Consider the following 16,806-nt stretch of genomic DNA (forward strand, 5'->3'; position numbering starts at 1 on the left):
ACTAAATTAGCAGTGAGCAAAAAGTAGATCAGGATCTACTGGTAGCTCTCTCAATCTGCAGCCAGTTAACAAATTTGCAAATTTTGCAATACACTGCCAATCTTGCACCTCTATAATCAGACTTAATGCTGCTTCTCTAGTAAGGACCTTTAGATGAACTCTTTTCTCTGGGTTTTTACCTTTTGTTATTTCTGAGATCTAGGCGGTATCATGTTGTAAAGGTTAGCTGTCAGATTCTTTTTGGCCATACAGTATAAAGATTGGTCAAAGGGTGGCTAATGGTGATTTTTTCAAAATGACTTGACATCATCTGTGTGGAAGCTCAACAGTAATGTTATTTAAATTACCCATGGTGGCATGGGTTAAAGTCTTTAAAGTCTCATGACTTTAACTCTCTGACATTTGGGGAAAATGGAGGGTGGGGAGGCAAAGCAAGACAAAGTTAAGAATGCATGACTACAGTAGTTGCATGAAAACCAATTTCCCAGCTGCCTTTGCACAATTACAAGGGCTAAAAACTAGCATGTTACAAACTCAGGGCCAATCCTATCCCAACTTTCTAGCACTGGTGCAACCACAATGCAGCCCCAAGATAAGAGAACAAATGGTCCCATTCCTCAAAGAGGCTTCTCTGACTGCCTCCCCACCACAGGCTGCAGTGCACATCCCATTGGCATGGCTGCACCGGCACTGGAAAATTGGATAGGATTGGGTCCTCAGCTGTCAAGTTAGATTTGGCTTTTAAGCACTTGTCTTGCATTTTGGTCTTCTTGATGTCAAAAGTGAGATAATTATGATGAAATTTTGATCAATGTCTCTGTCAGGGAGATTCTGCAAGGTGGAATCCTTTGATCTTTCATAATACTATAGTTTTTATGAGTGCCTGTACACCATAGCCATTGGCTGAAGACTCACGGCACTAGAAATTGTACAAATCTTTACAAGTTGTAAGACAAGAAGACAGAATACCCTCTCTGTTTTGAAAGGGTCATGAGTCTGAATGTACGTTTCAGTTTATGCCAGCACTCTCTCTTGAACTCGGTCAAATACCCTCCATCCCTAGGCCATATAGTTAAGAGGAAATTTGATCCGATCTACGGACATTTTATCTGAGTGCCTGCAAGACAAGTGCAGCCAAGAAGTCCTATTGGAAGGTACATTAAACCTAATTGTCCGGAAGTATTGCTGGGTTACCATTTTGAGATCAATTGTGTAATATGGGCCAGACAGATCAAACACAGGCTTCTCAGGACTTTGTCAAGCAACACATCCTGATCCCAAGTGCCTGAGCGCCTTATCATAGCTTACTGGTAATGCCCCCTCCTCCAGCTCAGCTGACTGCCACCTCTCCCATTTTGCTGTTCTCAACACCAGTGTGTGAGTGTGAGAGAGAGAAAGGGAGAGGTGCTACAATGCTCTGTGACACTGAAGAAGGATTAAGTTCACTCATCAACCAGCAGGTCTTAAATTCCTCATTGGCAGTACTCCACCATCTCTCCACCTCTGACTTAAAACTACTGTATGTATTCCCCCTTCCACTGTTTTCTTTGTCACATGTTCTCTTTCTAGACATGAAGTGTGCTTTGCACCTTGCAGCTGCCCCCCCCGCCTTTCCCAGCATGTGATGTATCCTTTTGTAATCTTCAGGGATTGCTTCTCTATTCAGCAAGCAAGAGCCTGCTTTACACTTTGCACATTTCCTTTTGGTGGTGGTCTTTAACCGGAAAGAAGCGTTGGCTGCTTGCTTTCAGACCTCTTTCCAGTAGTTCTGTTCCAGTAAAAGGAGCAACCAATTCCACAGGTGCGAGCCCAGCCCTTCCCAGGGTGACCAGATGTCATAACCGCAAAAGAGAACCAGGCATCCCAAAATGTAGGACACCCAAGAAAAATGTAGGACAGGACAAAAGTTAAAAACACTCGTATATGGATTTCATATGGTTAAATTTAAAACTATATAACTTATTATTAAATTTAAAACTGTATCACATGATTTATTACATATATTTTATTAATTACAGCACATGACTATGTGCTGCCTGCAGGGGCTGCTCACGGGGAAAGGAAGACATTTAAGTTCTTTTCCAGAACATGAGGCCAAAAAAGAGGGCATCTGGTCACTCTTTCCCTGCAAAGCCCATTCATGCTTGTGTCCTATCACAGAACTCAGTGAAAGGCTGAGTCCACTCACCTAGCAGTGATTTCAGGCTAAGGACTGCCAGAGGCCACAAAGAGGAGGGTGCTCTGGCTCAGACTGACTTGAGCTGCCAAATTGGAAGGTGAAAGAAGGCAGGATTTCCGCTGTCACGTTTCATGGGTGCAATCCAGAGGAGGCTTCCCCTTTCATGGCCTTATTAGCAATGTGGCTCACATGCTGTGGAGATAAAAAGCCCCCCACTCCTGTGGTGGGGGGAGGGAGAAATGTAGCGGGAACAATGAGCAACTGGGCTGTGATTGGCTGGAGCAACAGGGAACAGAATCAAGAAAAGGAGCCAGTTGTGGGGGAGGGGTGTCATTGTAGGGGAAAGAGAGGGGCAACTTTTTGCAAAGTCAGTCCATTGTGCCTGAAATGTTTTCTATTCCATTCACACCAGGAGGAGGAGAAGTAGCTGCCAGCCTACAATGTTCCTTGTACCTTCAGAATCAGATTTGACCACAGTCTTATGCCTGCTTGATCGGAAGGAGCTTCTAATCAAATCAATGGGACTTATTTCTGAATAAAGTTGGGTAGAACTAGGACTCTCTCCCATTACAGAATGTATTTTTAATGCCTCTGAGTATAATAATGTTTCCCTAAGCATGGAGGAAATGCAGTGCTTTGTCTCCCTCACCTGTATCCAGTGTTAGGAGCATGGAATTCAAGTCCAGGCAGGAGTGAACCCAGCACCCTCTTTGCAGTGGCGTAGCTAGAGGGGTGCCAAGCACTAAGTTTTGCAGTGGCTGAAAGTGCCATGAGTGGCCCCTCCCCTTTGGAGCCATTCCCCTTGGTGGCTGGGAGTACTGTTTTGCAAAAGTTAGTGCTTGGCACCTCATCTAACTACGCCACTGTCTCTTCATAAAAACTGGCCTCTCATGAACAATCCAAAACGATGTGTGAGGATAGGATAGGGCAGAGGTTCTCAAACTTTTTAGCGCCAGGACCCACTTTTTAGAATGACAATCTGTCAGGATCCACCAGAAGTGACATCATTGACCTGAAAGTGATGTCATGGTCAGAAGTGAATCATTAAGCAGGAAAAATTTTTAACACCCCATACAACAAAATCAAATTAAGTAAATTAAAAGTTTACAATATGTATAAGTTTAAAAATTTATTTAAAACAAAGAAGAATCCTCCTAACCCTCACAAGCAATTGTTGTTCTGTTAAAAAAATTCCCCAAATGTCCCAAAGGCAACAATCCTATCCACACTTACCCCAAAGTAAGCCTCATTGACTATCATTCTTCAAAGCATAAACATAGTAGCCTGTTCAAAGTACAGATCTATAACATTTCCCCAAATGCAGTGCATACCATGGTAGCATCAAGTCTAAAATATTAAAAATAAAATATACATTGAAATGAATGGGGACCACCTGCAAAATGGCTTGTAACCCACTTAGTAGGTTCCAGGCCACAGTTTGAGAAACACTGGGATAGAGTGCTATTGTTACTGGAGTTAAATGAAGCAGGAACAGCTAAGGACAAAAGATACACCTTGTTAAGCTGGCTTTCCTCTGGGACAAGAAAGAAGGCACATGTTCTGGCACAAGCTGGCTTTCCTCTGGGACAAGCTGGCTTTCCTCTGGGACAAAAAGAGAGCACATGTTCTGGCACAAGAAAGAGGTGTGATGTTCTTATTCTTATATATGTGTACAGTCCTTATTCCACTGCCTATAGGACATGGGAATAATCCCTGGGCCCCATTGAACCCCCACTTACTTCCAAAGAAGTAAGCATAGGATCAAACTATTTAAAAAGTCCTTAGCCTAGAAAGCAGTATTATTGGTATATAACAGGGTGGGCAAACTTTCAATTATAGGGATCCTGGACCTTTAATAATTGTATAGAAGAAGGAATTTCTGCAGGTGCAGCTTGTCCTCTCACAGATAACAAGTCTCTCTCCTACACAATAGTTAAAAGTCCAGGATGCCTGGAGTTGAAAGTTTGTCCACCCCTGGTATAGAACATTACCCTACAAAATCTCCTTTGAAAGGGTGCGAGGAAGGCCAGGACTTGTTGGGCTATGCAAGTCTTCCAGATACAAAGATCTGTGTGTGTGTCCCTTAGGTGTGCCTCTGGGGTGCTTGGGAAACAGGCTGCAATTCTTGGGGAGGGGGTTGGGAGCAGAGGGTTGGAAGGAAGTCCCCCTTTTCATCCCAACCCCCGCGCTCGCCTGAGCTGGGGGGGCGGGCTTGGCCTCTCGACCTCTTACCGTATTCACTGTGATAGAGGCGCTTTCTACTAGGGCATGTGGAAGGAAAGTGAATTTGGGAGTGAGTAGCGTGATGGGGTCCGTGCGCCTGGCTACTCTCGGTGCACAGAGAATTCGTGCAAGTCTAGCAACAAGTTGGGACTTCCGAGGCCTGGGGGCAGGTTCTCACACGCGGCATGTTCATCGCTGCATGGCTGCCACAGCCAGGGAGCCAGGACTTCCGCGCTTGGATGAGACATCAGAGAACCAACCCAGAGGCAGAAGTTTCCTACGCGCCTCGCAGCACGTCCCTCCCCGTGCTTGGAAGGGCCCAACCCTGTCTAACTTTCCAGCTCTGGTGCAGCCCCAATGCAGCCCCCAGGTAAGGGAACAAATGTTCCCATATCTTGAGGAGGCCTCTGTGACTGCCTCCCCACCACAAGATGCAGTGCATGCCCCGTTGGCACATCTGCACTGGCACAGGAAAATTGGATAGGCCTGGGCCCCAAGATGAGCCGGTTCACATGGTGAGCAGATGGCCATCCAATGCAGAGCGGTCAAGCTAGTTGCTGTGACTACCTTGGGCACTACCCCCCCATTCCCTCTTCCACCCCTTCCTCTCTTTCCTCTCCCCAAAGTCCCCAAAGGGTCCTATCAAAGGGAGTAACTGGAGAAACAAAAGCACCTCCTGTGAATATCTGCACCAGCAGTGGAAGCCAGTGGCCTTTGCCCCTTCCCTTCAGCGGGTCCAGCCATATCCTCCACCAGGATGGTCTCTTTGGGGCTCTTCAGGCTAGAAAAGAGGCACCCAAGGAGGGACATGACTGAGACATACAAACTTATGCAGGGGATGGATAGAGTGAATAGAGAGATGCTCTTTTCCCTCTCACACAACCAGGGAACATCCGCTAAAATTGAGTGTTGGGAGAGTTAGGACAGACAAAAGAAAACCAGCATGTAATTAGTTTGTGGAACTCCTTGCCACAGGAAGTGGTGATGGCATCTTGCCTAGATGCCTTTAAGAGAGAATTGGACAAATTTTTGGAGGAAACGTTCATCAAGGTTTACAAGTCATGCACAAGCTCCTGATTTTAGAAGTGAACCACTTCACTGGGGGCTGGGGATAAGAATAGGCCCTCAGTTTGGCTGTTTTTGTCGTAAGAGGCGACTAAACAGCCACCGGGTAGATGGGACTCGACAGCCTGGGAAGGCAGCTAAATCAGGAGCCGGAGTCCCTGAGGCAGTTCATGTCTGAACACAGTCACGTTCTAGCAACTCCTGCGACGCTGCTGGAACCAACCGTATTGGCCTCTGCCTTTCCATTGGACCATTTCAGCGACGTGGAGAGGGGGGATTTGCTGCATGGGAAACAGCCTGTCCTCCATATCTACCTTACCCAGGCTTTGCGCACTGGAGAGGATGCTCTGTTCCAGAACACTATTCAGAGCAAGATAACATAGTCTTCTGAGACTGAAGGATGCCAACAACAACTTCAGAATGTCACATGCAGCACAGGTTGTGTCTTGTTGTCTTGTGTGCCCCATGAGGCCACCGTGAGATGCAGGAGGCTCGCCCGAGATGGGCCTGTGGCCTGATTCAGTGGGACTCATCTTATGGTCAGTCGATTGGCATCTTCCAAGGAGAAAAGTGACCTCGGACCCCCTGCTCTTTGGCAAAAAGGGTGGGAAGCTTGGTTGACTTCAGTCATCACCCGCACACACAAAATGGTTTGGGATGCAAAGTAAGAATTGCAAAATCCAAAGCAATAAAGGCAACTTTGGCAGTTTTTGGGTTTGTGTTCTAAAATGGGGGGGGGGAGCAGAGGAGAGGGCACATTCCACCGGTTTTGGCGAGGCGGTGGCCAGGAAGCGCCCACTTCCTGCTGCTTCTCTAGCGCTGCTCCCTTCCTAGTTTGGTGGAAAGTGGCAGTACCGTGGAACGGGCTGATGACTTAGGCATCCTCCGTCGAGGCTGGGGCTGCGCCCACCTGGTTGCCCCTCAATTTACCGGGGCCACCCAGCCAGGAATTGGGGAGGTGAAGAGTCTGTGAGCGCCAGTGGCGTAGCTAGAGGGGGTGCAAAGGACGAAGATTTCGCAGGGATCCTCAGGTCGGCGTGCACAAGAGGCACTCCCCCTTCGGAGTCATTCCCGGCGGTGGGAGCAAAACGGAGGCGTTGGCTCCGAAGGGGAGGGGCCGCTTGCACGCCCCCCTGGGGCTCCCTCCAAAACGGAGTGCTTTGCACCCCCCTCTAGCTACGCCACTGGTTGGCGTTGCAAAGGCTACAACCCCCATTTTCCTGGGAGCAAGCCCCTTTGGCTATAATGGGGCTTACCTCTGAGTAGACACGCATAGGCTTGGGGTCGGGGCTGCACGCCTATCCACGCTTACCTAGGAGTAAGCCCCATTGATTATAATGGGATTTACTTCTGAGTAGGCACGCATAGGCTTGGGTTCAAAGTCATTTCGGAACTCGTGGGCTGGGGAAGCGGCACGACGGCAAAACTCTCTACAGGGGCACCCCAAAAAGTCAGGCGTGGTGGTGAGACGGAGCGGGAAGAAACAAGGTCTTTCTCTCTCTCTCGAGGCAGCAGAGGGGAGTCGGCCACTGAAAGCTGGGGGGCCTGCGCTCGCGACATTAGGGCGGCACGCGGCTCCCACTCGGGCGCCCTCGAGCTGTGATTCGGTGCGGGCGCGGGGGCCAGCCCTCGCATTACCATACCGGGAGGTATAAAAGGAGAGGCGGAGGGCCCAGCCCGTTCACCTCCTCACTGCACAGAGCTGAGTTAGGTCAGAGATCCCTTGGTAAGGCGCTGGGGCGGCGTGGCGTGGCGGGGGCAGGCTGGCACGGAGGAGCCTTGGTGGGGGCGCCTGGAGAGCACCGACGGGACTTGGCACCACCAGGGAAAGGGCTGGAGGGAGGCTCGCCCGCCCCGAGTGGAGACCTTTGGCGAGGCTGCGCCTTGTGTGGGCGAGGCTGGCTGCAGGCGCTCGCTTTCCAAGAAGCTCCGTGGAACTTGCTCCCAAGCAGGCGCTTAGGCGGGAGGGCGTGCGCGGGTTCTCCTTCGCCTCCCTGGCCAGACCCGGGGGAGCCCCTGCCCTCCCTGCGCCGCGTTGCGAGAGCCGGCCTGCTGGTAACAAAGTTTCCGGGTCTGCCTTGCGCGAAGGGGGGAAGGGCGATTGCGGAAGCCGCTGCTTCTCCTGCTGGGGCAGCGTTGCATTCAGGCACCTTCTTGCTCTCTCTCCCCCCCCCCGTAGCTGCTCCTTTCCTTGCCCCCCCATGAGGATGTGGGGAGACCCTTTCGCCCTGGGGGCTCTGTAGGGAGCAAGTGGGCTCGATGTAGCGCTGCTAGGAGGGGATGGGGCGGGGCGGGGAGGGAGAAGCTGCTGGGAGCTCCTCAGACTTCTTGGAGGCTCCCCCAACCCACCGCTTTTCTTTCCCTCTTAGGAACACTTTTCCAGCGCCAAAATGGTGACAGTCCGGCCATCAGTGAACAGTGATGGGTGAGTCCGGAGGGGGTGTGGAGGTGCAGCGAGCCTGCCTGAGCATGGCAGGGTGGGAGGGGCGAGTGGAGGGGGAGAAGGAGGGACGCCACCCTCCCTTGGTAGCACTTGGAGAAGTTTCCAGCCAATAGAAGTAGCGGGTGCCCCCCCCCATGCCTGTTGCTGCATGCCTGTTGCAGCTCTTCAGGGAAAGTGGCAGGCGACAGTCCAGTCCGGCTTTCCTCCACCCTTCCCCAAGGACGACTGAAGGTCACCCTGCCCCATTTGTCGTCTTCCCCCTCCCCCAGCAGCTGCTTCCCTCAAACAGAACCTGCTTGTGGCGCAGCTGCTCCCTCTGACAAAGCACCCATTTTCCCCCTCTAGATTTCTGATCTCCCCTTTCTTTGAGTCCTGGGGTTGGGGCAAAGAAAGCACATGGGAGAAAAGCTGGTGGCCATGAGCTTGGGAAGGAGTGGCGATAACTCATTTTCCTGGGTTGCTGAGTCACCAAGGAAACAGTAATAAGTGCTTGAGACTTGCCGGTCCCTTCCACCCCACTTCTGTCTCCATCTCTTGCCTTTCTACTGGCCCTGCAAAAATCAGATCCTCTCAGTTGTTGCTGGAAGGGTTGCATGTCTGTCAGCCTCAAGGGTTCACAAGGAATGTGACCTTCTGCTAATATCACTTGGAGGCAGAAAATGGTAACTAGATAACTGCAGCTCAGTGCCTGCGAGAGAGCTGGCTCCAAAGTTAGTGCCTGACCGTTTTTGTGGCAGGATGGGGTGCAAAGAAGGAAGGGGAGAGGCTTGCAAGCAGGGTTGTCTGGAACAGGAAGGAAACAAACTCCTCCAGTCCAACCTGAAACCTAAGCAATAGCCCCTCTTACCTCAAGATCTGTCTGTGAAACACTACAGAGCAGTTGGAAAGCATGCTCTGCAGATTGAACTGGGTTCAAGCCCTGGCAGAATCCTGAGATTCTCAGGCTGCAGAACTGGGAAAGATGACTCCCTGAGATACTGGGAGCTGCTGTGAGTTGGAGTGGGCAGTATGGGTACTGGGAGTTTCCTCTTGTCTTGGACTACACAGTGTTTAGTATTGACCCTTCTCACAACAGACATAGGAGGAGAGTCTCACAGAGTTCCAAGCTGATGTGCTTGCTGAGCAGGGATTTGCAATTCTATAGTTTTAGATGTAGTGGGAGGATTTGAATGTTGTGATGGCCTGTACTAGTTGCCAGTCCCTATGGCAGAACCATTCCTTTTTGGGGGAGGAAGGAGTTAAGAGTAATGGGAGAAGGCAGGGGAGCCTCATGCAAGGATGCTCTGGCTCAAATACAAAGCCTTCACCACTGACTCAAAAGCAATGATCAGGGCCCTCCAGCCTGTGCTGTTGTAGGACTCAAAGATTTGATTGCCTGGAGGGCAGAGATGGAGTAGTATTTCATGTGGCCAGTTTCTGTATGGCTGAAGCTGCCTCAAGTTTCAGATTTACGGTGCCATCAAAGGGTAGCAGAGTGAGAGTTGGTAGGGGTTCTCCCATGTATAGAATAATCAACTAGGAGTTTGAAATAAAACTTGAGCTGCCCTTTTAAAGTGATTTACACACTGTGCTGCTTTGCTTTGGCGCACAAGTCTGAAAAAACTGTTAGCTGAACTAAGTTTTCATCTCTGACCAGAGAGCCACATTGTGCCAGAATAGAATTGGATCTCTAATGAGTCCATGGTACTGCATGGACTCCTTCCATGTTGGTGGTTCCGGACACTTGGCAATGTCATATGTCACTTCTGGGAAAGGTGAGCTGTGTTGCAAGCTATGTGATTGCACAGCTTGGAGGGAACACTGGTTAGGCTCTAGTCTAACTTCCTTCCTGCTATTTGCCATCTGATTGCAAATCTCTTTGCAAATTGTGATGTGACCTGAGCTGTGCTTTCCACTTAGAGTAACTCTCACCTTCCTATGGCAATTCCTCCTTGATAGGAGACAAAAATGAGTACTCTAATTTGTGGGGCTGTGAACAATTAGCAAGCTAACTTTGTCTACCCTAGAGATGACTGGTGTTGCTGTTCTCTCATTATCTAGATTTGGCCGCATTGGTCGTCTGGTCACCAGAGCTGTATTCACATCTGAAAAGGTCGAAGTTGTAGCTATCAATGACCCTTCCATTGATCTGAACTACATGGTGAGTAGGAACTTGCAGTTATCTCTTCTGAGGCCTGAATCCCTGCTGCTTGGGGCAGAATAGGCTCAATCCCTTCTTGGGAACCTTGCATTATTATTCCTATTTAGTCCCATCTTGTATATTCCAGAAAGCCGATAAGAGCCATGAAGGATGTAGTCCACAAGCTGAATCATCAGTTGAGGATGATGGGATCCCTTGAGAACTGGCAGTAAAGGGTCACTAGTTGAGCCTAGCAATACAAGACTAAATTAGTCACCCCATCCCTATCTAAATAACTGTTGGAAAGCAATAGTCAGTTACAACAGTTGCCATCCAAATGTCTCTGTGCTAGTGTCTTAAAAGTTCTGTGGTGCTTTGGAAAGTATGGGAGCTCACCTTGGTAGTTCTTTCTATGATTGCTGCTGTACTTTGCATCCTCTTCCCAACTACAGTGGCACCAAAGCATGTGTGTGGACTTGTAGTCCAAAATAGTATTTCTTCATGCATCAGGTACTTGAGTGTAGATTAGAGAAATGGCTTGGGGAGTGTAGAAAAGGAGCAAGGAGGTGAGGGATTACAACTGAACCTGAGTATCAGGAGCACAGCTATTGGACTGTCTCAACTTCATGTCTACATGTTCAAATATGACTCCACTCATGGCCGTTTCCATGGCACTGTTAAGGCTGAGAATGGGAAACTTGTGATCAACGGAAACCCCATCACAATCTTCCAAGAGTGAGTTCATCCTTTGCATTTAAACTTTATTGGCAGGGCAGGGACTGGCTCTGTTAGAAATGTTAGTGTCTAAAAGTTTGTATGTTGTGTTTTCCTAATGTCAGGCGTGACCCTGCTAACATCAAGTGGGGAGAGGCTGGTGCAGAATACGTTGTGGAATCCACTGGTGTCTTCACTACCACAGAGAAGGCCAGCGTAAGTGACTGGGGGGTGGGGTGGGATGGGAAGGTTGGAGAATTGTCTTTTGCAGAGAGCAGGCTGTATAGGTGAACGACAAGGGATTCAATGCAATCTCTTGCCTCTTCTCTGGAGCTTATGGATGCCGCTACTGTCTAGACCAGGGCTGCTTGAACCAGAGCATCAATGATGGATATTTTCAAGGGTTACAGTCCCTCAGCAAATAATCTCTTAATGTTAAGATTTCACCCCATTGTAAAAACTATTGTGGTGCAATTAATATTTTGCATTCTCTTAATTCTACTTATATGTTAAAAAGAAAAAGGGGAGAGAGAGAGAAAATAGAAGAGGAATAAACTGTGCAAGTATTTGCAGGACCAACTTGTGTCCTCCTTGAAGGAAAAACCCAGGTTCTCTCCAGCTCCCAGGGAATCAAGAGTTGTGAATAAGAAAAGAAACAAAAGCAAAATGTTTTAAAACACCTAATCTTTTGTGCTCAACAAGTATGTAAGCAAAGTCAGCACAGTTTTTCCTCTACTGTATTTGTACTGTATTTGTATTTCTGTACTGTTATTACCTCTTCTCTAGTTCCTACAGCAAACAAAGCAGGCCATGTACAGAGTTCTGTAACAACACCAGCCGTTTAAGATTGAACAGTCCAAGAAAAAGAGAGAGGGAAAATAGAATTAAGGGCCATGTGGTCTGACCAAAGGAACTTTGAGCTAAGAGAAACTGACTCGGACTACCAGACATAGCCAAGCAACTGACATATCTCTCTCAAAACAATTGATTGTATTTTCTCAAATCTAAAGAGGACCCCTACAGTAGTAGACTATGAGACAAAGCTTGGCCTGTCACCTTCTCCAGAAGAACCATACATGTACAGAGTGCCTTCATGGTGTTTTGGCAGAAGTCACAATATGTATTATTGTTGTTTGTTGTCTGCTGTAAATCAATGTCTGTGTGCAGGTTTAAAGCTAGCAGATTGCCTCTATTCCAATATTGCACTCCCTGAACTGCCATGCTCACAATGTTTTAAGTTTCCTATGTTTAGTAAATTGTTGCATCTTATCTTTGTTTGAGACCAAAGCAGCTAAAAGTCTGAAGTATGTGCAGTATCTGAACGTTTGATATCAACAAGAGTGTCTAGGCAAAGGAGGGTGAGAAAACAAAGAAAGGACCTGAACATCTAAGATCAAGTTAACTAAAAAGTTGTGGTAACAAGGGTCAAAAATAACTTTAACCTTTAATTTATTCCAAGTGCTAATAGCTATGCTAGTTGTGTTTAACTGTTTGAATGTAGGGGCACAAGAGACCTGCACCCTGGTGCCCTCCCTTGCATCTGACATAGCCCATTTCTGGAATCAGGGGGGTGCACATACACATGATCACTTGTGGCCAGTGGTGGATTTTTCCTCCAGAGACTTGTCCAATCCCCTTTTGAAGGCATCCAGGCCAGATGCCGCCATCACATCCTGTGGCAAGGAGTTCCACAGACCTACCACACACGGAGTGAACAAATATTTTCTTTTGTCTGTCCTAACTCATCTCTCCCCACACTCAATTTTGAGTGAATGTCCCCTGGTTTTGGTGTTATGTGAGAGTGCACGGAGAGCATCTCTCTGTCCAATGTGTCCTCCCCATGCATGATTTTGTATGTCTCAATCATGTTCCCCCTCAGGTGTCTCTTTTCTGGGCTAAGGGAGCTCAGGCGCTGTGGCCTTTCCTCATGGGGGAGGTGCCCCAGCCCAGCAATCATCCTAGTTGCTCTCTTTTGCACTTTTTCCATTTCCAATACCGTATATCCTTTTGAGATGTCTCGAATGTGTTCCAACGCAGAGAAAGTGTACCCTGAAATACACTGCTTAAGAAACCACATTGACCCCTTGAGTATGTGTTTTGCTTTGCTAACTTTTCTTTTCTGCTTTATACTCAGAAATCATGAGTGCTTTACCATTATCATCTGCAGTGAGCTCCAAAGCATGGTCAGTGCAGCTAACTCCATCCAACACATCCACTGGACAAGCTCACGCAAGTCCAGCGCTACATGGACCTAACTTCCAACCAATGCTGGTTCAGACCTGAAGATGGTTCCTGCCTGTGCTCCTCTGAACTGAGACAAATGGTGGAGGCAACTTGGCTGTGAAGGAGACCAGACCTCTTTTCCTCAACCTGTGTACACTCACTGAAGAAAGAGATGGCAAGACAGAGGTTACACCGGTCCCTCGCCACATGCCCCCAGATGAACAGATGGAGATTCAACATGGGAGGTACAAGCTTGTCAGGTCACTGACTATACACTACGTCGCCTAGAAGACAGCTGCTGGAAGATGAAGAACACCTTGCTCACCTGATGCTGAAGAATATGTTGGAGTTGGACCTGCTGAGGGGACTCACGGCCGATGAATAATGAGCTGTTATGAGCATGTATGATTTCTTTGGATGAAGTTGTTTTAGTGTAGCAGTTTTATTTCCTATTCTTTCTATTATTTTCCATTGTATCTTCAGTTTGTGTTTGCTTTCCTGAATGTAATTCCATTAACTTCTGTATTTTGTACCAAAACTTTGGATTATACCTGTATTTAGCATTAACTTAGGTAAACTTCACTTGAAAGTTGCTAGACAGGCTCTGGCACCAAGGAGCTAATATGCATTTTAGCTGACACTGCTGGCCCAGTTTACCTGCATCCTGGGTAATTAAGGAAATTCCCTCCATTCATACCTTAACTTTCACTAATTTGCTAAAATTCCACCTCCTTTTTGTCCCCCTTTCTCCTTTCTGTTTTTGGGGGGGGGGGGGAACTGATAACAATATGCCCAGCTCACAATATGGAAATATCCCAAGATGCCCAGTTCACCCATAAGGCTCTTCCCTGACCAAAAAGCTATCCCTCTCAGAGAACCAGTTAACTGTGATATTACGCCTCCAAGGGTGAACAGAAAGGTCCTAGACAAGGGCAATCAACAAACGAGGATAAAAAGGTTAGGGTAAAAGGGATGAGTCAGAGTGCCAGACCCCCTCTAACGGATATCTCTGTAAACAAACTGCTGATGTGTATTGAATTGCCATCCTCAGATCAACATCCTGTACTGATAACATTCCGAATGTTGTTTTGGGCGTCTGCCTGTATGTTATTTTTCCCTATAAAACCTGCATGATTGCAATCCTTCTGGGTCCTCCAAGTGTGTGGAGGTCCCGTTTGCAAACGAGTAAACGTTAAGAAGTTCTTTGAATTCTCCTGTCGCCTGTTTAATTGCCTCTCCAAAATCCAAAGAACCGTGTGTGTGTTCATTCGGGGTCAGTATGGTCAGACAGAAAATCAAGAGACAGCAGACATATTGAGGGTTGAGAGTGCAGAGAGAGAGAGGCGGCTTGTACAAGCCTTCTCACTACTCTTTTATTGAACATTGCAACATTAATTCAGTTACGTTCTGTTCCCAGATAGTGTGCCACATTGGAATCTCATATAGGGGTGAGAACAATGGCTGCTTCTTTCTCAGAGTGCCGTATCAGCTCTTTTCACACTTCGGCCTGGGAACTTAGCACCCCCTTTCGGTGTGCCGTAAAAGGGGGGAGAAAGGTTTGCCTTTGCCTCTTGCCATATTACCAAGACTTCAGTGTGCCTCTGCATAAGCACTTAAAACACCACAGATTATGTTGGGTCAAGAGATTTCTGTTCCTTAGAAGTGTAAAACACAACATTTTGTAGGTCAATCTATTGCTAATTGTACTTGGGACTTGAGAACTTTGCAGGACTTCTGTGTTGGAGACTAAAACAAAGGCAATCCCACCTTCCAGCAAGGCAGGTCTGCTATTGGTTTGTACCTCCAGAGCGCTCATTTTTAGTTTAGTGCTGAGCACTGGGATATCTTTGACTATGTCTGGAGAAGAGTCCTCTGATTCATTAGTCTTTAGAAATAAATTCATATTGCTACAGACTGCATTTTTATGCTTGGCACTGAAATCACAGGTGACTCAAGAAGAAGAAACACCATTTTCAGTGGAAAACGCTGTTTTCAGACTACAAACTTCATGATAATAGTTTTGTTGCTTCTATGCCTGGGCTGTATCTACAAGTGCTAGGAACATGACTGCAATGTATCAACACCTGAATATATCATTTGTAGACCCACAACTTCTAAAGAAAATTTGATAAACTACTAATGACTGTAGGGTTCTTATAATTTCTTAATGTTCAATGTTTAGAGAAGGTCAAAGGATAAAGACATGGAATTACATACAGCATCTGATTTGGGTCAGTGATGGATTAGGAAGTGTGTTCGTTCAATATTTCTCCCACTCACTGCAGAGGATATGAATTTATTATGTTACATGAATATCCCACTTGATGATTACTTGAGCCCTAATGTGTTGGATCCCTTGAATTCTTCCCAAAAAGATAGTGACTTCAAGATCAGAATAGATTCTGCAAAATGTTTAATTTGGAATATGAATTTGGGGTGCAGGAACTAAATTAGCAGTGAGCAAAAAGTAGATCAGGATCTACTGGTAGCTCTCTCAATCTGCAGCCAGTTAACAAATTTGCAAATTTTGCAATACACTGCCAATCTTGCACCTCTATAATCAGACTTAATGCTGCTTCTCTAGTAAGGACCTTTAGATGAACTCTTTTCTCTGGGTTTTTACCTTTTGTTATTTCTGAGATCTAAGCGGTATCATGTTGTAAAGGTTAGCTGTCAGATTCTTTTTGGCCATACAGTATAAAGATTGGTCAAAGGGTGGCTAATGGTGATTTTTTCAAAATGACTTGACATCATCTGTGTGGAAGCTCAACAGTAATGTTATTTAAATTACCCATGGTGGCATGTAAAGCCCAAAAGAAGTCTCTGCCTGGTAGAGCTGCATGTAGAGTTGATTAAACCCATGGGGGTTTTTAAGGCTGCTTGTCTCAACAGCACAAACAAAGCGTGTATGTTTCTAAAACTCAGATTGGGGTTTGATTAACTCTAGCATGACCCCATCAGAGACAAGGAAACATGTTTTGTTTTATAGAAAACCATTTTGTGAACTTTTTTGCAGATGTATAAATATTCTTAATATGCCTTGTGGCATGACTCATTGTGTACACAGGGCCACAGCCTTACTTGGCCCATTTTTCATTCCAAGCTTCTGAGTGATAATCAAACCACTGGTTTATAAAAGCCAAACTAGGATTGCCCTTGTGCATGCTGTTTGTGGGTAAAAACAAATAAGATGGTCAGAACCAATTACGTGATGAAAGTTGCATCTAATTTGCTCCTGCTGCGTTTCCCTTGGATTGGAGTCCCAGCATTTTCTTGTGGCTAATTTTGGGGTGGGTAAGCTATAGCCAGCAGGTGGCAGCACTAATACCAGCATCTCAGTGTCACAACAGTTTGATATTGACTCATCTTCTGTCTCATTTTCTAAACTTCCTGGCTAAGAGGAGGTGGCAGAAATATTTCTGGTGTTTCAAAAGCACAAATACGGAAATGTTCCCTCCTGCTACCACTAGACCGATGGGCAACGGGCTGCGTCAAGGCCTAGTCTTGCTGGCATGCTGTAGCTATGGAAACTCTCTCGGATAACTTCACAGGAACACTAGCCTCTTGTGCTTACTCTGAGGGTTGCCCATCTGCCTCTACCCTCTCTGACCTTCCTTTTATTTAAACGAGAGTTGGGCTCCATTGCTTTATCATGCCTTTGTCAGGCTCATCAAACTATTCTCCAAAACCATGGACTTTGTGTAAGGAGAGAATGAGGGAGAGATGGACGTGAATGCACAAGGAGTCACGTTTCCCCTGTGGAGTTCTCTAACAGTTTGCCAAACTGGCCTACTCAGAACATTTTCTGGCTTCCCCGCATATGGTCATCTACTGCTAGCT

General features: G+C 46.9%; 2 protein-coding genes across 2 annotated transcripts in view; both read left to right on the plus strand.

Annotated features, from left to right (window-relative positions):
* Positions 1 to 7,842: 7,842 nt before the first annotated feature.
* The window catches only part of LOC136639576 (glyceraldehyde-3-phosphate dehydrogenase), a 38,108-nt gene continuing 29,144 nt past the window's right edge, over positions 7,843 to 16,806 (plus strand). The window contains exons 1-2 of the mRNA XM_066613885.1: positions 7,843 to 7,892; positions 9,951 to 10,050. Coding sequence (XP_066469982.1) covers positions 7,858 to 7,892; positions 9,951 to 10,050 — 135 coding nt within the window. The 5' untranslated portion in view covers positions 7,843 to 7,857. The remainder of the gene's footprint in view (positions 7,893 to 9,950; positions 10,051 to 16,806) is intronic.
* Positions 10,057 to 14,175, plus strand: LOC136639577 (glyceraldehyde-3-phosphate dehydrogenase-like). The gene is made up of 3 exons (XM_066613888.1): positions 10,057 to 10,764; positions 10,869 to 10,959; positions 11,530 to 14,175. Exons 1-3 carry the CDS (start codon positions 10,664 to 10,666, stop codon positions 11,569 to 11,571), a joined length of 234 nt encoding a protein of 77 aa, XP_066469985.1. The 5' UTR covers positions 10,057 to 10,663; the 3' UTR covers positions 11,572 to 14,175.

This window comes from Tiliqua scincoides, chromosome 2, assembly GCF_035046505.1.
Source record: "Tiliqua scincoides isolate rTilSci1 chromosome 2, rTilSci1.hap2, whole genome shotgun sequence".
In the NCBI taxonomy this organism is placed as follows: Eukaryota; Metazoa; Chordata; class Lepidosauria; order Squamata; family Scincidae; genus Tiliqua; species Tiliqua scincoides.

Excerpts from the sequence above, each read along its gene's own strand:
- LOC136639577 (XM_066613888.1), top strand. The coding sequence starts at position 10,664 with ATGTTCAAATATGACTCCACTCATGGCCGTTTCCATGGCACTGTTAAG. Across the intron at positions 10,765-10,868 it reads CCCATCACAATCTTCCAAGA|GCGTGACCCTGCTAACATCA; the intron begins GTGAGTTCATCC and ends TCCTAATGTCAG. Across the intron at positions 10,960-11,529 it reads CTACCACAGAGAAGGCCAGC|TTCCTACAGCAAACAAAGCA; the intron begins GTAAGTGACTGG and ends CCTCTTCTCTAG.